This window comes from Empidonax traillii, unplaced genomic scaffold (assembly GCF_003031625.1).
Source record: "Empidonax traillii isolate 1590-97213 ecotype Southwest subspecies unplaced genomic scaffold, ASM303162v1 scaffold501:size454599, whole genome shotgun sequence".
NCBI lineage: Eukaryota > Metazoa > Chordata > Aves > Passeriformes > Tyrannidae > Empidonax > Empidonax traillii.
The window spans coordinates 225,700-242,741 of NW_020955694.1; the positions used below are offsets into that span (position 1 = coordinate 225,700).

General features: G+C 39.7%; 1 protein-coding gene across 3 annotated transcripts in view; it reads right to left on the reverse strand.

Moving 5' to 3' along the window:
* The window catches only part of GSAP (gamma-secretase activating protein), a 43,020-nt gene that overhangs the window by 11,661 nt on the left and 14,317 nt on the right, over positions 1 to 17,042 (reverse strand). The window contains exons 13-23 of one of the 3 annotated variants that reach the window (XM_027896525.1): positions 14,009 to 14,086; positions 11,723 to 11,800; positions 11,161 to 11,253; positions 9,663 to 9,880; positions 9,290 to 9,359; positions 8,585 to 8,667; positions 7,913 to 7,966; positions 3,893 to 4,018; positions 3,424 to 3,479; positions 2,973 to 3,004; positions 1,372 to 1,433 (exon numbers count right to left, since the gene is read on the reverse strand). In XM_027896525.1, coding sequence (XP_027752326.1) covers positions 1,372 to 1,433; positions 2,973 to 3,004; positions 3,424 to 3,479; positions 3,893 to 4,018; positions 7,913 to 7,966; positions 8,585 to 8,667; positions 9,290 to 9,359; positions 9,663 to 9,880; positions 11,161 to 11,253; positions 11,723 to 11,800; positions 14,009 to 14,086 — 950 coding nt within the window. The remainder of the gene's footprint in view (positions 1 to 1,371; positions 1,434 to 2,972; positions 3,005 to 3,423; positions 3,480 to 3,892; positions 4,019 to 7,912; positions 7,967 to 8,584; positions 8,668 to 9,289; positions 9,360 to 9,662; positions 9,881 to 11,160; positions 11,254 to 11,722; positions 11,801 to 14,008; positions 14,087 to 17,042) is intronic. The other 2 variants (XM_027896526.1, XM_027896528.1) reach the window with 2 other exon arrangements.

Consider the following 17,042-nt stretch of genomic DNA (forward strand, 5'->3'; position numbering starts at 1 on the left):
AGTTCAGAGTGAGATCCCAAGCTACTGTCCAATCTTGCTAAACTCAACAGCAGATGAGAATATTCAAGACTGTTACTTGGTGCAAATTCAGCAAAATGAGTGCTAGGTTGAACTTTCAGTGACACTGAAGAGAAAAAGCTTACAGTTCTTACATCTCTCTGTGTCAAGCCAAGTGAACAGGGTGAAAGAAGGATTTAAATACGATCATTGGCTCCAGAGAATCTAAGCGTTACATAAAATCTCTCAGAGAAAACTAGCTCAAGTACAGTTTGTGGTAGTAGCCAAGAACCTGAGTACCAGGGTGATTAATAGCAATTTCAGGTTAAACATTAATTGTAAAGTCTTTAAAATAGGGTGTTTGTTATCATACAGTTCATGCCACTCCCTACCCTCTCCTTTCTGAAATATTCGCTGACCTCACATGGCTTCAGATTGCAACTCAAATCCATGCTGGCTCTTGCTGAGAATTACTAAGAAGCATTATTTGTTTCAAAGCTCAGAGTAAAACTGGAGCAAATAAAAATCTCTGTCTCAAGGAATTTACATGTAGATTCATCTCAAATGTATCAAGACAGCAACATAGGTATGAGGAAGGCATAGACAAAGTACAGCAGTGACCTGCTTTTTGGATCTGTCTCAATAAATAGCAGGGAAGGAATGCAGAGAAGCTTCAGAGAATGAGAGGCAAGACTTGGAAACAAGATGACAAGACTGAAAAGGAGGAAAAATTGCCTCAGATGTGAACAGGCAGGACAGTGTTGATATGCTCTTCACAGATGCAGTGGTGAGGTCTTCCAGTGCATGCTGAAGAGTTTCATTTGGGTTTAATAGTAAGAGAAAAAGAAATAAGCAAAGATGTGTATTTAGACAGAGGTAGGACAGGTAGGGGTTTGAGACAGGATATATTGCCCATAAGCACATAAATGGTAGATCTTTTAGAGAGATCACCGCAGAAAACAATGGAGAAGATGAAGCAGTCCCAGCAGTGAGGTAGAAAGGAGACAGTAAAAAAAGTTGTTAAATTGAGAAGCAAGAAGATCTGCAATCTTTAATGTTTTAAAGATGCCAAACAGTCCAAAAAGAACTGACAGATTAAGATGAACTCCAGGAAGACAGAACAACAGTTTCTAGCTGAAGCTGTATTGGGAAAAAGCATATTTACAAATCAACTTTCCATTGCTATTTTTCTCCTATGCCTTATGATGACCTTTAAGATGACATCATAACTTATGAACTCTAAAGCTTAGGAACTATGTTTGCCCCATAGCTACTCTAGGTGAGATTGAACTCAGCACTGGAACGTAGAAGCTCACTCTTAATAAATTTGTGGAGGTTGTGCGTCCCCTAGTGCACACTGACAAGAGCACATACCAGTCCCATCAGTAATTGCTGCTGATAATCCTCCTCTTCAAAGAGAGGGACCAGCCTCGCCTCTGAAACAAACAGAGCAAGAATCATGCAAGGACACGACACTACAGAAATACCACGAGACTTCAACCAGCTTCAAAAGTGCTTAGGAACACACACAAACAAACAGAAGTTGTGGTTTGATCTGCTCAGCTACAGAACTAAGATAGTGAAGAATCATGGGCTGCATAAGAGAAATGAGAAATGGAAAAATCACCCTTTATCTGCTCTCTTCCTCTTTCCTTTCATATTTAAGAGTTGTCACAGTGTGGTGACTCAAGAGAGCAAAGAGGCACAGAGAACCTTCCGGTAACACCAGTGCAAGTGCATGTGCTATTTAGATCTCGTCATTTACAAACAAACAAGCTCAAACAGCTGCATGGGTTTTCCAAGGAAACGGCTAGACAGGAAGGAAATACTCCAGGGAATCACATCCCACTTTCCTGGCTCTCTCTCATGGTGTGGCTCCTGTTACTCAGATTTGCAGACCATTATGAAAAGAACACAATTTTCTAACTAAAAGGAAGAAGGTTGTAGTATCTATTAAAAATAATAACCTGTATTTCCTAATCAGTGCTTCCTGTCTACAAACAGCAAAGGAAGAAAAACAATCTCCTATTTCATCATGTAGCATAAAACCAAGTCAACATTTTATAGGATCAAGCACTATTTTTTTACAAATATTCAGCTATTTTTGCTCACCTTGAAATATAATTACTTCACCACTTAGCAGCACCTGTGCTGCTTGACTTTAAGGGACTTGAGGACAAATCTACAGGGAAGACGCACTACATTGATGCTTGTTACTGGCTGGCAGCTATTTAGAAATTCTTTATTAACAGTTAAACATCCGACTGCTTCATCAGTAAGCACCTCTGAAAGCATGAAGCTGAGGCTCACTAAGTTAATACGAGGCCCCTTAAAGTCAGAGCCCACTGCAATAACTAGCAGTGGCACAGATGACTGGTGTTAGGGGCTAGAAATGAGTGCACTGAAAATTCATGGTAATAAAAGGTGAGAGAAGGACTTAGATCAGCACTGTTTCAGAGCACACAGTGGCAGGGCACACAGAAGGCACTGATGTGTGAAGAGCAGGAACACAGTTCACTACTAAATTCAGTTTTACTTATTTGCGACAGAGGAATTGAGCATGACACAATCTCAAGTGCTGCTGGCCTAGGGAAATTAATTACATCTGCCTTTTCTACACCATGATTTTTCACCAACTCTAATCTCCTGCACAAGTTCTGATTGTTGCAAAGGCAGCTGTAAGCAAACAAAACCTCAACAGTAACACGGTGTCACTGAAGAAGAAAATCCTTAGGCAGGTAAAGTTTTACTGCTTATCTTGTTAGATCCAATATGAAGTTGGAACTTTATTTTCAAGCATTTCCTAGTCAGTACATGAAAGTTTTCTTCCAACTTAATAACTGCTTATCTTAATTCCTCAAACTCTTCTGTGCTAAAAACACATACAGCAATTTATTCTTAGCAAACAACAGCTAGATGGAAATACTAAAACAAACCTTACAGCTAAGGCCTACATCAAGACAAGTTTTACTTACCAGAGTCCCAAGTGTCTAGATGAGAAAGCACCCTGGGGTTTGAAACAAAAATCAGTGTGTTTCATATGCATTATTCTACAGGATTTCATAAGGTCATAAGAACACTTAAATGAATCTTTGATCTTTCAAAGACAGCTAAAGAAAAATGAGAACAGTACATGTGATTACATTTAGTAAAAATACTAGATAGCATTAAAAAAATTATATCTGTCTAGGTTGCATAAGAATAACTCTTCATATCTATCATAAATTCCCTAGCTCTAGAAGCCTGTGTGTATTTCAGATCATCTCATAGTGATTGCAAGGACTCCAGTAACTGATTTTCACCTGGATAATCTTCCTTAAAGGTATCTAATCAGATACCTAACCAACTAATGAAATTACTCACTAAATCCTCCAACATTCTTGCACAAAGTAAGAAAGGGTAAATACAATAGAAACCAGTACTTACTTTTTAGCATTTTCAAAAATATTCCTCAAATACGCTGTGGTTCGTCTCTCTTCTCTCTGGTTTATAAACAAACAAAAATCCACAAATGAACAAAGCAGAAGACCAACTAAAATGCTCCCTGACAGAATGCAGATGAGAAATTAAGCTATTTTTCCCTTTGAATGGAAATAATGCACAGTGGAACTTCAACCCACCTTTCAACTATCCACACTCACAGGCACTCACACACATCTAATCCACACGACAATATAGTGCAAGCTCTGCTTTAGTTTAATTTCTTGCATTTAGAAAGTCAAATTTACAGGCTTAACTTCACCTTAAGCGCCGTGACTGCAAGTCTTTGCACTTCTCATAGTCGAATTACAATTTCTTTATCTTCAAATTAAAAGAGGCAACTCGTCCATGCTCGGCTTTAAAACACCCACTTCAGAGGCAGCTCTGGAGGCTGTTTCAGTGCACACACACTCACCTCTTCTGAAAGGTTACGCCATTCCCTCCTGAGCACATTATTGTGGTAGTGCAAGTGTGGCTCTGAATACTTCACACTCTCCAAGTTTGAGTTGAGTTTCTCCCAGAAGCCTTTGGGGTTTTGGAACTGCAAAGTATTGCAGGGAAATCGTGAATACAGATTGCACTCATAAAGAATCATCACCCTCTCACTAAGTGACTGCAAAGACATGTGATTAATGTAGCTTCAGACCAATCTAAGTGAAAAAAGTTAAACTAAAGCAGCTAAACTTTCTCTTGATTCATGGCAGGGGTAGCACTTACTTAAATTTGAGGTCAAGACTTGGTGCCTGTAGTGTAGATACTTTGCCACCTCAGTATCCTTTTAAGTCACTAGGAAGGAATGAGTACTTCTGTATTGTAATTCATCTGACCCATTTCATAGGTTTGGGATGGGAAGAACTGCACCACAGACTACACTGGCCATATTGTCTAGACTTCCTCTGACTGTAAAAGGAGCCTTAGGCAACTAACATAGATACAAATGTTTACATTTGGTCAAATAAATCCCATTCTGGGTTTCTGGTAGTTCCAAATAGATGAATACCACCATGGCCCCGACAGCTGCAGGCTGCCACTATTTTCAAGCTGCATTAATATTTAGATTGCTAACATCCATTTACCAACCTCAAAATCAGTGCCTTATCCCAGAAAAGAAACTAAATCCAAACATTCTCATATCAATTCTAAAGCATTTGACTCTAATGCTAAAATTAATTTAAACTCAGCTGTGAACAGACAGGAGATAAAAAAACCAAACAAAACCACACTGGTTTCCTGAGGTAGTTCTTGGACTGGGTATAAAGATTTGAAGCTGTTGTTTATAAAGGGGGGAGATGTGATCATGGCTGAGGAAGAGATGAGATTAAGGCAAATCTTTTTGGCAGTTTTAAAAAAACAAGAGATGGTACTATCTGTTCTTGCCCCTCTCCCAATTATCTCCCAATACTGACACTATAGTAGCGACATTTGAATAAAGATAAGTTTGAGTTCACAGGATTTCTCCATCTTGCATTAACATGTTGGATGTTCCTCTCTCCCCTCTATTTTTCTACAATAACTTTAAAAGAAAACCTCGGAAGGAAGAAACCACTTCCTACTATAAACTACAATTTGTCAAGGAAAATAAATTCCAAAGACTCAATCTTGCCAGCTACTTTCCTCTTGCTGCCAGTGCCTATTGTCACTTTATTATTGTGGCTGCAGCAGAGAAAAATAAATCTCGGGTTTTGCTTCATGTTAAGTTATATTTAGCAGCTGCAAACTAGGAGTGCATATGGCACAATATGTTCCCTCTGCTGGAGCTGACTTGTGAGATCTACGCTCTTACAATCTTATGAGATTCTAGTACTGCAGGATGCTGCCTAAATGTTACCAATATGAAACCTGAGAACTATCAAATACAGCAAAAGGGTATCATCTAGTGACCAATCCACGCAACTGCGGCAGCACCACCGCTGCAAAACTGTGTTCAGGCCATACTGAACTTGCTTTGATATGTGGCGGTGAGAAGCAAGGCAGCAATTTTCTTTCATGTACTAAATCTGTAACAGGAAGTGGTAGACTTCAGTGGTGTCTGCTTTTAATTCTGAAAACCTGCATTGCATTAGATCTAATTAAAAAGTCAAAAGTTTAAAATAAAGGATTTTTTTAATTATAGTTGCTTCTTGAGGATCATCAGGGCAAGGACTAAAAAGAGAAGGCTTCCTCTTCTTAGGTGTTTATTTTGCAGGCATTTCTAGAGTCAAGAATGCATACCTAAGCACAAACACCTAGAAGATGTTGTATTGGCAGAAGTCAAAACAAGGCCTCAGCAGGTTGCAATCCATGAAAAGCTCCCATGAAGCCTTTCATAAGTAGTGGGTTTTTAACTGAAGATAGAGAGCTCTCTGCTCTACCCTTTGAAAAGGTGTAGGGGAACAATTACCTCCAAGAGACCCGTGTCCCCTCTGCACTGCAGTGCTGTGTCTCCCCAGCAGTGACTGAATTCAGAGAGCTGTGTAACACAGGCAACTACTCCTTAAAACATCACTCTGCACCCCAGTGGCTCAGTGCAGCCTGCAGGAGAGGCTGCCTCTTCCTTGCTCTGACAACTTCTTGCACTTTACATTCTCTGTTCTCCTGGACCTCTTCCTATTTTATTTTTACATTCTCTGTTCTCCTGGACCTCCTCCTATTTTATTTTCTTCCCTTCTTCCTCCCGCCCCTTCCTTCTCCCTTTCTGATCAAGCCTGTTTGCACCTCTTCAAGTTTGGTTTCTGTTTATAAAAGTGGGGGGAGGAGGAAATCAGATTTATTAATTGCAATCCTTATGTAAAGCTTTTTGACAGTTAGACTGACCGTTCCCCCTTTCTCCCAGACTCTCTCAATATATATCTTGCTGAACAGGAGTTTAGTGATAAAAACACAACTGATATCCAAATTTTTTTGTGAATGTGGACATAGTCTTCCCAAAGGCTCTCAACAACTCATAGGCTCAAAAACTCCAGAAAATCTTCTCAAAATAACAATTCACCATTCTGTCTGTGAAATGCCATAAAATGTCTGCAGAAGAAATACTACTTGTAGGACCAGATCTATCACCAGGGTCTGACTCCTGATACCAACAACATGCACCACCTGAAACAGCAACTGATCACTTGAACTTGAGCCATGGTGGGTTTGTGACGCTGAAGTGCTACAAAGCAGTCAGAGCACTAAACCTTACCCTGTGTATTACCATCTTTGTCCTCATGCAAGAGTCAGAGCAAATGCAGTCAAAAGTAGCAGGAAATATTTGTCATTAGTTCAACTCTGACCTTTTCAATCTGTTTAGGTTTCAGACAGAAATAGGAAATGAGTTCCACAATCAGGAAGTATAGCTGCTAAAGGCATGTGCCCCCAGGGGATTGAGGTTCAATCTCAGACAAATTAAAGGCCTGCTAACTTTGACCTCAGTGAATTACACGGATTATCTAGCAACAAATTTTCTCAAGAGCTGATTTTCCCAGGTGTCCCAGCTCTCAGGGCAACCTCCCCAATCAAAGCACACAAAGCCTGATTCCCTGAGAGGAACCAGGAACCCCACAAATTTGTGCAGCACAGCTGTAATGCACTGCTGCAGAGTGAGCAAGCAGTGGACTATTTCACTGACTTTTAAAAAATTTTGTGAAGGGTGAAGCTTTAGGACTAATTATAAGCACTGGGAAAGAAACAGACTCTCACCCCTTTAAAGACTGAACAAATGTTGTCATGTATCCAGAGTAATCCCATGTGTTGCTGGTACTATTGTGTCTAAACTCTTAACTCTTCCCATTAGCTCTCCACAACAAACTGCTTATTAAAATTTCAGATTTTGTACAGGAATACTTAGGAAAATTTTAAGTATCTCTCTAAACTGGAGCTGAGGGAGCGGAATGGGAAGACGGGAAGAATCATTCATGTTGTTTTCAACGGAAAGTACAATTTCCTACCCAAACAGCGTGTGCTCTCCCCATCCAGCTCATTGCCTTTTCCAGGCTGTGCAGGAGTTTGTCTAGATTTAGTAGCCAAAGCCCTGACATCAGTGCAATCACAGGATGCTCCAGACAAAACAAAGTGAGAGGGTCACAAACCATTCATACCAATGGCAGCACAATGAAAAATCCCTCAAGTGGGCATAGAAATCCTGTGTGTCTGTTATGTCAACGGCAACTCAGCCTTCAGCTACCCAAGTCACAAAACAAAGTGGTATCAATCAGATCCAACAAGATTAATTCTTGGAGAATCCTCCCTGTTGAATAGAAGTGTCTTCAGAAAGGGAATTAAAAATACATCTTTGAGCTAGCAAGCATCAGTCTGAATAACTGATATTTTAGTAAATGCATAGGGCAATTTTCTCTTCATAACTTAATTTGGATAGGGCTGCAGGGACACTGCTTCATTAGTATTTAGCACACCCCTCTCCCACAAAAAAAGCAGTTCCTAATCTGCAAATACAAAATGGTTTTGTATTGGAACTTACCTCTAACACAGGTAGTGAAATAATGTCTGTTGCACATATTACTCCAGGGACAACCTAGAAATACGGACAAATTATTTATAGTCTTATAATTTGGCATAGAACATGGGCCTGTTTGGGATCTAGGTGAATCTCTACAATCCATTTTCTCTGTGAAAGTAGCTAGCTAGCCAAAACTGTACCCTCATTTTAAAAAAGACAACATATTAGAACAGTGTCTGATCAGAGAAATTAAAATATGTTATTTACTCTAATTGTAAAGTCTTGCCTGAAGTTATTTTATACACTTCTGCAAGCTTACTCATAAATCTTAACTCTACTGATACTGTTTGTCTTGGAAATATCTGCATGATTTTGCTGTTAAATGTATTCTGTATTCATTATAAACCCCATATGATACAGAATAAATTAATACTTCATTATGAAAACTGAGATATTTACTTATCTATTTGATTATAGCAGCTGTTCTTGTTTTATAAATGCTTTTGTTGTAAAAAACCTTACTTATGGAAAACACCACAAAGGGTAAGACTTGGCAAACTAAAACAGGCATAAAGCACAGATATTGATTTAGAGCATATCTATGACAAGGTAAGACACACAAGTTAAAAGCCATATTAAAGGAGAAAAAACAGACCCTCTAACTACCAATCAAAGCACCAGCTTTTATCTTACCCCAATCCAGTCAAGCAATGATGTGTAGGGCAAAAGTTTATCCAGGTTTTGAGTTTCTGGACACAATCTGCAGTACAGGGAGGCTAAATGCAATGTAAAAACACTTATAAGGGTAAGATGGTATAAACTATCAGTTAACAAGAGTAGGCTTCATAGTTCATTATCTGACAGTTTTTTTTGGGGGACAAATCCTGCTGCTGCACTGAAACAGCTTCCTCCATGGTGGAACTGGTCCCATTCTGCGCACAAAAGGAGGAAGAGAAGTCCAGATGGCTGCAGGGCTGGGTCAGCTGCTTGGCTACAGCTCAGCACTGCAGGGGTCCTTTGTACAAAGACTGCGCACTGGCTAGACTGAGGAATCGGCTACTAGAAGAGAATATCATGATATGCCAAATCTTTACAAAAAAAGGGTTTGAGCTAGGCTAGAGGAGATTTGTTCCTCAGCTCTAGTCTCTGGAGACCTAAAACAATGATAAATCCATTTGTCCCATTAGAGAGAAGAAGAATGTATTTGAAAAGTTTTACTGCCACTCTGATTTGGAGATATCTGTATATCTTCTAAACTACTGATATTGTCTCTCAACACCATAAAATGCAGGTCAGTTAACATAAATCATAACCAAAAAGTTTGGAAATAAGAGAGTTTGTAACATCATGACTTCTCCTTCAGTGACAACTAGAGCATGCAGGAAAAAAAATACCTACCGATGATAAATTCTTGAATGGGGTCAAAAGAATGACATGTCGACAGGTTCTCAGAAATCCACTGAATAATCTGTCAGAAAGAGACCAGGGAGTTTGTCTCAGCTCTCTGCTTGAGAATATGTTGTAAGAGACTATAAAATTTTGGGTTTGGTAGTAACACTTGCCATGAAGTAGTGATGCAGATACAAGTGGTTTTCAGGACAGCCTAGACCAATAAAGGGGTTTAGGGCAGCCCAGCTGATGAGCCTCCTGGCACTGCCAAAAGGTCCATGTGAATCAGGACTTTTCTTTGTCTGATATCATTCATGCCCTGACCCTGCTTCATGAAACCATCAGTCACTGAAAACAAAATTAGAGGAGGCTCTTTTCCCACCTGCATTTCCAAATCTTCAGTGTGCTGGAAGTAGAGCAGGGCACAATGCAGGGCTGCCAATCTCTCACTGTCTTGTTTGCTCCTCTGTAGGAGCTGCAGCAAGGTGCTGTCACTGATGTTCACAGCATACAGACTCCCTGCTTTGCAATCCAAAACTGTTGACACGAGTGGGGATCGGATGGAACAGTTTTGTAATGTGTCAATTCTTGCATCCTCACCTGAAGAACATTGGTTTGAGAACAAAAAGGAGTAAGAACATAAAATTCGGCTGCTACCAGTATTTCTCTTAAGACTCCCAGCAGTAAGAAACAGTCTGCCTCTTGCACTAGCTGCCCTGGTATTTTTATGCTGAAGAGGAGGAGAAATGGTGCTGGCTGAATACAGGAAGTGGATAAGGAATACAGTCCATACTCAGTTCTCTCCCTCCCTACTGCTCACACAGAGAAGGTGCATAGATTCAAGGCTCACAGTGCTGTCTTGAGGCAAAGCAGAGTACATATGATGGAACAGAGAAGGGCACAAGGCCAGCAGTACAAGTTCAGCACTAGAGTTAGCACCTATTGGTACCACTGGTACAGTTCAGAACTGCTCACAGGCAGAATCATGATACAAACTTGTACTCTCCGATCTCTTGCCATCAGTCACAGTGGCCAGAACAGGAAGGTTCTGCTTTGTGATTACTCACTGAAGCATCAGACCGAAACCACTTCATTTATGTTAGTACTAAGGTTCACCACTATGGTATTGTACAGGTACCATATTTCAGACCCTTTCCATCAGAGGGATCAGGCCCACCACACAACAGTGATGCTTCCCACTCGTTTTTAGCAGAATAGGATTTCATTATCCATATAAAACAGGTATTAGCTTCCTGTGATGCTGCCCCTGCACCAGTTTCCACAGTCTCCTTCACCCAATCAGAACAATAGATTTCTGTTTTCAAACAAAGGCACCCCACTTCCAAAAATAAACCACTTCCCATAAGGACATGTTTATTGGAAATGGAATAATGTGCCTCTCAGATGAGACTCTAAATTTAATTGCATCAGCCTGATCAGGTGAAGGAAACACAGATTTCCTCTCTCCACACCCTCCAAACACACACATTTAGAGCAACTCAATTGGAGGAAGGAAATGTAAAATCAAATTTACATCTCCATGTGAAATTTGAGAACAGTGGAGGACCAAGAACCATGTGCAAAGATGGGGGAAGGGAAACTATGAAACCAAGGCAGAGAATTTCAAATTCAGTGAAAGGTCTTCTACCATTTCATAATAAGCTACAAATCTGTAATACATGAAGTATGAAATGTCACTTCATCTTTTCTTTCTAAAATGGAAAGTGGCAAAAATGCCATTCTTATTTTTTCAGTACCCCTCCTTCTTCAGAACACTGTGCAATAAAGGAAACATTGAGAAATACAACTTTCATGTAAAGACGTTTGAAAAAACTTCCACAACCACAATAAAATTATTTCGAGCAGCAGTCTTACTATACCTGTCAGAAATAAACTATGGCACAGCAGGTCGGGATGTCGGATATTCAGGAGGTGCAGGAACTGGCCAGGCAAATAAGCAGCCACATAATAGTCTATTTAAAGAAACAACAGTGGTCAATTTAGCACTTGATCCCTTATTTGCTTTAAGAGGCTGTTTCACATGATTCCCATCTTGGCCCAGTTCTCTGTGGTAGAATTGATTATATCTAGGAAGTATAAAGGGAGTTAATTAAAAGCTGCTGTTGTATTAACACAGGAAACACTAGTGGTACATTTGGGTTTCCAGGGGAGGATTCAAGAGACTTGAGACACTCAAGAACTCAGCAGTTGATGTCCAGAGCAGATTCTGAGGCAATTTCAGAGGAAGCTGCTTCCCCAAAGTGAGGTATTGCAATATCAAATGCCAAATATAAAAGCTAAGCAGAAAAAAAGCAGTAAAATAACATAAGTACTTAAAGTCAAGAAAAAAAATCCTTTCCTTCTAGAGAAGGGTTAGTGATTTGTCTCCCTACCAGGGACAGAGAATGGCAATCACACAGGGAAGTAACCCAAGTAACCTACCAAGATTCATAAAAGCCACTTCCTTCAATTGATGAGATTCTGTTCTTTCTAGAGAAACTGTAAAAGTTTTGTTGTAACCTGGGGGAAAATAACAATACTTAAAAAAACTCCAAACAATAAACACCATTTGTTACAACCCAACTTTATAGCTGGAAACTTCATCAGTGCCAATACACCCAAATAAGGATATTTTAGACTGTTTTATGAGGTTGTCCACACACAGAGATTTGCTTCATCCTAAACAGAGTTGCTGCACACTTAGTAAACTTGTACCTACACAATGCAGTTCTTTACTGTGTGAAAATTAGCCATGCACTGCACAGCCCATGTTTGTGTTTAAAGAAACATTCCATCCCAGGGTAAGCTTGTGTAAAAATACCTTTCCTCAAAAACAAACAAACAAACAAACAAACAAAAAACCAACACAAATCCTCTATATAAGTTGTGCTTCACATTTTGGTGATCTTTCAACTGCTCTAAAGAATTCCCAGTTTGTTTATCTGCATGCCCCATTGCTCTAATTTAGTTCAGCTCAGTTTAAACATAGGCCAGTGTCAGACCTGCTGTGTTTGCATGGGCTTTGCATCAGCACAGCTGTTGTTTTATTCCAGACTTGTACCACACTTCTTCTGGCACCCAGCAAGAGTGACACAAAGCCCTCAAACTTCCTGTGTCTCCAAGAAAAACTGAAGATTAAATAATGGTGTCATGATCAGGATGCTACTTAATGGTGCAGGAAAATTCAATATAAAATCCACAGTTTACAGGACCACCAAGGAAAAAAAGCTGCTCATGAGCCGCATTTCAGTCACTCATCCAGGAAATGACTTCCTGACCCTAGTAGAGAAATGTGCTTAATATATGCTGCTAAAAGAGAAAAAAAGAGGCCTCCAAGACCAACAGCACCATCAGAGATGAAGGGGTATCAAACCAAATAGTTTTTCACACAAAATACTGACCGAAGTTTGCTTGCAATGAGTCAGTATACTCATCATCACCACTTTGTTACCTGCATCGAGTGCATGCAAGCTAATATCAGCACTGCAGGATAGAATTGCAACAGCATGACTCCCCTGTTCATGCTGCAGTGAACAGCAATGGGAAATTTCCAGATGAGTTTACAGATGCTGCAGAACAACCTGAACTCCTTATACATCTCCAAAATATGGTTTATAGACCCCATATACCACTGCTTCTGTGGATCACCACAGAACCAGTCTTAAAAGTCTCTTGTATGACCGACCAATCTTACATGAAGGCACAAAAAGTTCTGCACCAAACAGCGCCATTCCATGGAGGTCATTTCAGACTTAGCTACTCAATATAACCATATTTATCCTCAGTTTCCTCCTAGTACAGATCAGGATGTACAAGGGCCGTGGTTGGCTCCAAGCAATGCAATTAGCCTTTGGTTACACATCAAGCACATCTGGGAAAATCAGCCCTTCACAGCTGTGCCATGCACAGTGTGCCACGCCCAAAAAGGACTTTTTCAATTTGTTAATGCCTTCAAGAACACAGAAATGTAGTTCATTCCATCCCAAAATGTTCCAGCAGCAAAGCAACATGTCAGTGCAGTTCTGACTTAAAGTATCCTGACACAAGAAAGCAAACACCTAAGGTAGGAGAGAGCTATGTTGTCCTCTTGAACTCAGTTATTCCATACTATGTAGCTTCTCAATTGAGAAATAATTTGCCTCTCTCATCCATGTATCAAATGAGAAAATCTTGCTAACAAGAAGTTTTATTCTGCTCAGCATCAAGCAATGGTTTTTACTATTTTAAAACAAAGAAAGGTCTTAACTTCAAGAGCTAGAGCACCACTTACACAGCAACTATTCTTAGAATCAGTGGGTGTTGCACCTCTTGCTGTGAAAATGACATGTTAAACTGGAACTCTAAACAGACATTCAAGCTAAGAGCTGTTGGCTCTATTTCCCATCCAAATGCCTTATGGCAGAAGTACAACACACCTGCAAGCTCCCACAGATTTCATTGATGTCTGTGCTCAGCACGCCGGAAAGTCTGGCTAGAAATAAGGGACCAAATTAATAAGCATTTACAAGGCCACTGGTTTGAAGCTACTCATTCAGCATCAGGCAGGAAGTCTACAGCAGGAAAGTCAACTTTGCAGCTAAAGGCAGCTGCTGTCTTTAAACACCAGCCACAGTAGTTTATTGTCTGCAGACTTCGGTAGTTATTTGTTTTGAAAGGCGTTCTGTGACTCTTTCAGCACAGTGACACTCTCCAAAAACAAAGCATAGTAAGTTAACAGGTTAATCTTACCTTTATGTAAAAAATATATGGAGTACATGATTTCATCAGGAGTATCAGAGGCTAGACTACAACACACACACAAGCCTCCTAAAAAGACAAAATAAGAAAAGTGATTTGTCCACCTGATTATCTAGACGTCTTTATACTGCACAAAACTTAAGCATGACTGTTTCAAATTAGAAACTAAAAATAATCTTTCAAAAAAGATAAAGACTACAGAAATATCTATTATGTACCTCTAACCATCATTTAGCTAACAAAACACAAAATCAACAAAGAAAAGAGGAGTCAGTCTGGCACAATAGAAACCTGGGTCCTGACATTGCCAGTTCTCCCATTTAGGAGAAGTACATTTTAGCCCTTCCCAGTAGAAATCATGTTTGCAGCCAGAAAACTGAGCAAGCCTTTATCTCCATAGACTGCCTAAATCCAAGTATTTTATGTTCAGGAGCTGTCAAATATTCTCAGAACAACATAGTAAAACACAGTTTGTTTGCTTTTCAAGTCATTTCATACTGGCAGCAGCATGACAGACTGCTAGAGCTTTCTTACACCAGAAATGATAGTCACTTTTCCCCTTTCCAGCCCAAAGAAATGTTAATTCCTTCTCTAGGAGAAAAGTCAGTCCTTGGCACAAGCATTATTTCAGCCAAGCTACTGTGTACAGGAGCGCTCTCTGCTCCCAACTTAATTCTAAATCAGACTGATCCTGTTTTGACCCCCCTGGATGGTAGCCCTGCCTCCATCTCTTACAAAAACTTAATCCACTTATTCTGATGCTTTGGCACTCAGGTTAAAAACAACTTCCAAACAACATTATCCCAATACAGTTGGGAAAGCTTGGCCACAACTATGACCACTCACCTTTTTCCTTTATTGAAAGTTTATCACAAGAAATAAAATAAAAAATAAAAAAAGTAATACTAATACAGATACTGTTCTGTTAAAAAAAAAAAAAAGGCTATGTATACAAGATATACAGAAAATGGCACAGTACAAAAAAAACAAAAATAAAAAAAAAAAAAAAAAAAAAAAAAAAAAAAAAAAACCAGCTACCAAGATATTTTATTTGATTTAAGGCCTCATTTTTCACACCCCAAAGCTGTACCATAGCTGTGACACAGATATGGCTGAGACACTTCACACTTCCGCCTTCTGGGGAAGGTAAATACTTTCTTCAGATATAATTTTTCTTTCTACTTATTCTTAGCTGACTGAATATTGTCTGATACAGTTTTGCTTGGATATTTGAGTCATTCAGACAACAGACAGGGCATTTTGCCAGAGCACTTGGCTTCTTCCACTGCACGCATAATTTTTAAAGTAGCGGCATCAGGACTCATGAGGAAGGCTGGAAAAGCTCCAGTAACCCACAATGCTGTTTTATTATCAACAGCTCCCTTCCAGCACTGCAAATTTCTTTCTTGTATGCTGGAGGCTACTGTGTACACTGTTCTGTAAACATGCAAGTGAGTCTGTTCAGACTGAAGTGTCACTGGGTAATATATGCAAGCTGATCACAGAAACAGCAGCTATGGGGAACTATTAACAGCATGTGCATCTTTCACCTGGAGGATGCTGGTCCAAATGTCAACAAACTGAACCCCCAAACAACAGAAAGTAACAAAGGGTGCTTCATTAATATAGACAGAAACGTGGTCAGCCTCAGATCAGCAAGGATCCAAGCAGCCTTACGTCTGATACAGTCCAAGCAATTCCAGTAGAGCAGCCAGAGACTGGGAATATGCAACAAACTCCTTTCCTATCCTTACCAAGGCCCTCTGGAAATTAGAGCTGGGTTGTGCTGCTGCAGGGAAAGTTTGTTATCCTATTGCACCTGTACGGTAAGTGTTTCATGTGAAGGCAGGACCAGGTCTTCTACGCTACCAATTTCAAAATCATTTGCAAACAGTGAAGGCTGTAGCTGAATGCCTCAGGGTGAGAAGACTCACATGAAGATATACTTGGATGGACTCTTACCTTTCCAGAAATAAAAGGGAAAAAATATCTCAACCACAAAATAAACAAAAAAGAAAGGAAGCATTTAAAAATTAAGTTCTACTCCTACCTGGGAAACAACAATTACAACTCTGCCACTTGAAAAACGTACATCATACCACTGAGACTGTAAGAGCCACCTGGGAAACTTTAACTTCAAATTCCTCATTTCTGTTCAAACAAAAGCTCAAGACATGAGGTTTTTCCAACATCTCAAGGTGGCATCCAAATGCAACAGTTCAAATACAGCATTGCATCAGGGCATTTTGTCTAGTTGTACTGGTTTAGGAGTGACTTGCCTCACTTCAGTCATCCAAACTCATTTAGACCCCTATACAGCAAATAAAGGAATATGGATTGAAACAATCATCCTCTGGAGATGCCTATTTCTCTCTAGAAACTCAGTCCAGATGCCTAACTTTCAGGCAGACAGATGGGTGACGGTAAGCCACTGTTTATGTCCTCTTACCGCCTGCATTTTGTTTTAATGCTGACAAAATTTAATTGAAAAGTATTTCTAAAGCACTAAGAGAAAACATAGCAGTGCAGTGTTTTTTAAACAATCACTGAATTCTGGACATACGAAGTTAATTCTGAAACTAGAACTGCTTGATCTCAGCTACTCAAGAGGTCCATCAGGATTTTTATCTGGAGACATTTTGTCTGTGCTGAGTGCAAGGAACAGAGCTACTTTTCTGCTGCGGAAGTCTAAGAAAGGAAGAGTGATTTCATTCAGAGTTCAGATTGGCAGGAGCCAATAACATTTACATTAAATGGGAAATTGCATGGAATATTCCAGTTTGAAGTTATGCCAATTATTCTTTGTCAGAAATGTCCAAATGGTACAAATAGGTATATTGGTATCAATATCTGAAGCATGCTGGCACTTCCACAGAAGGCATAGTCTGAGCCACAAAGAAGTTTTGCAAATCACCACAAACACAGGCACAAAAGGGAACTTAGTGTGATTACTCACAGTATTCTTCAACAACTAGATATGGTTTTAGCACCAAAATAATTTGCTCCAAACTCTTAGTTACCCAAA